The sequence below is a fragment of the Barbus barbus genome (genome assembly GCF_936440315.1).
Source record: "Barbus barbus genome assembly, chromosome: 6".
In the NCBI taxonomy this organism is placed as follows: domain Eukaryota; kingdom Metazoa; phylum Chordata; class Actinopteri; order Cypriniformes; family Cyprinidae; genus Barbus; species Barbus barbus.
Genome location: NC_136734.1, coordinates 17,980,292 through 17,983,885, shown reverse-complemented (window position 1 = coordinate 17,983,885; position 3,594 = coordinate 17,980,292). Strand labels below are relative to the sequence as shown.

General features: G+C 35.9%; 1 protein-coding gene across 1 annotated transcript; it reads left to right on the top strand.

Annotated features, from left to right (window-relative positions):
• Positions 1–919: 919 nt before the first annotated feature.
• Positions 920–2,331, top strand: LOC306870795 (uncharacterized protein). Its single transcript, XM_079418212.1, has 2 exons — positions 920–1,293; positions 1,417–2,331. The coding sequence occupies exons 1-2, from the start codon at positions 982–984 to the stop codon at positions 1,600–1,602; spliced, it is 498 nt and encodes a 165-aa protein (XP_079274338.1). The 5' UTR covers positions 920–981; the 3' UTR covers positions 1,603–2,331.
• The last annotated feature ends 1,263 nt before the right edge of the window (positions 2,332–3,594 follow it).

The window sequence follows — 3,594 nt, the reverse complement described above, 5'->3', positions numbered from 1 at the left end:
TGGTGTGTATATGTCTGTGTTTGAGTGAACAACGGGAGCGCGAGATTTGGAAGCCGATTTCCAGTTCCTATAGCAACCATGATGTAAGCGGAGAGGGGCAACTGCGCCCCATTTCTCTCTATCTCTCCCCCCTCACTCACCCTTTCTCTCCCTCTCCCCCTCGAAAAACAGACAGCCCAGCACACAGGAAACCTGGGTGTGGAAGATAGGGAAGTCATCCTCATTTTGCTGGAATATAAGCCATTTTTTCTTGTATTTATTTTCTTTTTTTAATGTTTTAAGATTTGCTAGCCATTCAGTAACATGTACGTTTCAATCTTGAGAGAGAAAGGTCTGCTTGTCATGTCTGCCAAGAAAATCATTTAGTGCCAGAGGCTGTGGCAATTGGTGTATGGCTGTTCTCAGATGAAGTCCCTGTAGAGAGCGCCTTTGTGAACTTTATTGTTTTGGGATTTTTTGAAAAGGATAAAACTGTAAGTCATTTTAAAACTTTGTCATATGCAAAATATGTCATGCTTAAATATTGCATTTCTAGTTAAATATCTCAAATGTTTTATGTGATCTTACATATTATATTTATTAAAAGTTGTTTTTCTTTATTAGAATAAAAATGATTTAATGTTACTTCTAACACCAAATTTGAAATTTTATTAAAAATTGTTAACTCATTCAAACTTTTCTGATCTCACAGAAGTAAGTCTCCTTTAATAAAAGTTGACAAGTTTAAACGTTTAATTATCTAAATGTAGTTTTTAGTTCATGTTTGTATCATTCTGGGAACAAGAAAACATTAATGAAATTGTTATACTGACATTCAGTTTCAAGTTTTCATGTTTCAACATGTGATTCAAAATCAAAAATTTCATTAATCATTGCAAGAGTGTTTAATCTTTTGCTCTTTATTCTTTTTAAGGGTAAGTCCCAGTCACCTCTAATGAGGTCTGCCCTTTCACTGTACTCAGAGACCCCAGAAGCAGCGGCATGGAGAACCGGCGCTGCCAACACCCTCAACAGTCCAATGCCCATGCCCAAGAGGTCTCGTCTGGGCCCCAGTCCTCCATGCCCCAGTCCCCTTTACTGTCTGGAGCCTCCTCCCTTATCTCCCTCACCCAGACAGAGGAGTTCTTTGACCTGATAGCCAGTTCCCAGAGCCGCAGACTGGACGACCAGAGAGCCAGTATAGGGGACCGTTTGGGCATCAGGACAGCACAGAACAATGTGGGACACTTGTGTGAGGCATGTAGTCCACCGGAACCTAGTGACGAGTTTTTCAACATGCTCATAAAGTATCAGGTAAAACAATAGCAATTGAAATTTGATATCAGATGCAAGGTGTACAAATGTGATTTACACTTACATTCCTTAGATGTCCTCTGTTTGCATGTTGTGAACCTTCTCACTTCTCTGTCCATCCAGTCCTCCAGAATCAATGATCAGAGGTGCTCTTTGCCACCAGCACCAGACCCAGATGAAGACTTCTTCAGCCTTATTCAGAAGGTGCAATCCAAACGCATGGATGAACAACGGGTTTCTTTTCCTTCTGATGAAAAGGATGAAACAGACTTCAATTATAAGTCCAAAACTTATGAGAGCTCAAGCTAGAGACTGTTGCACTTCTGATGCGACTTCCACAAAGTCTTCTGCAAACTCTGACCCTCTGGCTGCACATTTTAAGAGATCTTCCAAGGCTGGGGTTAGGAAGCTGTAATATAGGTTTATTTTAATTAGTAGGATTATATCATGTTGAATTGTTTCATATTTTTACAGTCACCCTGAGTTACCCTGAGGTGAATCCAAACCCAACAGATGTGATTCAGAGGGAATGGAAACACTCACATGTTTGTATGTTCCAGCAATTGTTATTTCACAAAAGTGTTTGTGCAGATTTCAAGTAAAGCAACACCATGGAAAACGATTAACATGATGCTTTCCAAGGATAATATTACTAACTACTGTCACACAACACAATATAGACAAACAACAGCAGCACATAATCTCCAAACAGGTGCGTGTTCATTTAATTCAAGTGGAAAGTGTGTTTCAGCACACACTGAATATGAATTAACTGATACCCAGTAGATGGGAGCAATTGTATTTGGCATGACACTGAAGTTGTATGGCTCATGGATCAGTTCATGTGGTTGTCTAATACTGCTGATAAGTAATATAAGTAATACTAATAGTAACAGACTTCTTTCAGAAGACTTATTAAGAAAGGCTAAATCCATCTTTAGCATTAAAAAGTGTATAATTGTTAGGCTGTGAAAAGTTGCAAGGTGCACTGTTTAACATGGCTTTTTGTTTCATTGGAATAAAAGTGATGTTTTAGTATGATTTTAGTTTCTCTTTAATATTATTGTTCAGTGAGGATGATGGTATGATTTCCTAGAAAAATATTATGAATATGGGATCTCCTTCAAACAGTGTAAAAAAAACAAAAAACTTAAAGGGATAGTTCATCCTAAAAATCATCTTTTAGTCACTCTCAAGTTGTTCCAAACCTGTATGAATTACTGGTAGCACTTTATTTTAAGGTGTCCTTTTTACATGTTACATGTAATTTATATTATAATAACAATTAATTATGCATAATTGCATGCAAGTAACCATAGGACAAACCAAATCTTAACCATAAGTAGTAAGTACATGTAATTATTTAATATTGCTCTGTACTTAAATGTATAATTACACCGTAACAAGGACACCTTAAAATAAAGTGTAACCGAAATTCTTTCTTCTGCTAAACACAAAAGAAGACAATTTAAATGAGTAACCAAACAGTTTCTGGTCCCCATTGATGCCCATAGTGTTTTTTTTTTTGTTTTTTTCATATTATGGAAGACAACGTGGACCAACAATTCTTCAAAATATCTCATACAGGTTTGGCTTGCCTTGAGGGTGAGCAATTTTTGCGTGAACTATCCATTTAAGGTTGGCTTGAATTTGTCTTAAATCAAGGCTATATTTTCTTTTAGTATAAATATATACAGATTGAGGTTTAAATATTCTGTGACCACAAGTCAGATTTCAAAAGTTCAAGAGGGCATTTAATTTCACACCTAAAAATCTGTTTGTTTGTGCAGACACAAGATTGGCTCAATCAGTTTGAGGTGGGATTATTTTCATTTAAAACTTGTTTGAGAACAAACATAATTTTTGTACGGAGCCACATGACATGCAGGAAAAAAAAGATATCAACTTAATAATTTGTTGGCCTCGTTTAATGTGGCCACATTGTTCTGTACTAATTCATCCTATAACTGTTTAATTTAGTATGTCTAAATTGTGGCAGTGATTTAACTAAAACAAGGAACAAAGTAGCCTAGGACAAATAGGAATGAATTCATGAATGATCATTGCTGGATAGTTACTAATTAGAGGTATTTGTACTAATTTGTCTTCTTTTTCTTTCTAAATGTTTCTATTTTGAATTTCCTTTTTATAAAAATGCTACTGCTTATATACTTTTGTAAAGTCTTCCAGTTTTATGGAACTGCACAGGTGACTAATTACATGGAAAACTGAGAAGTCACACAATTAGTTTAATTTGCAATTTTTATGATTTAATTAATTATTAGCTTTTTATCACCTCAG

Coding starts and splice junctions, on each gene's coding strand:
- LOC306870795 (XM_079418212.1), top strand. CDS start 982: ATGGAGAACCGGCGCTGCCAACACCCTCAACAGTCCAATGCCCATGCC. Junction 1,294..1,416: donor ACATGCTCATAAAGTATCAG/GTAAAACAATAG, acceptor CTGTCCATCCAG/TCCTCCAGAATCAATGATCA.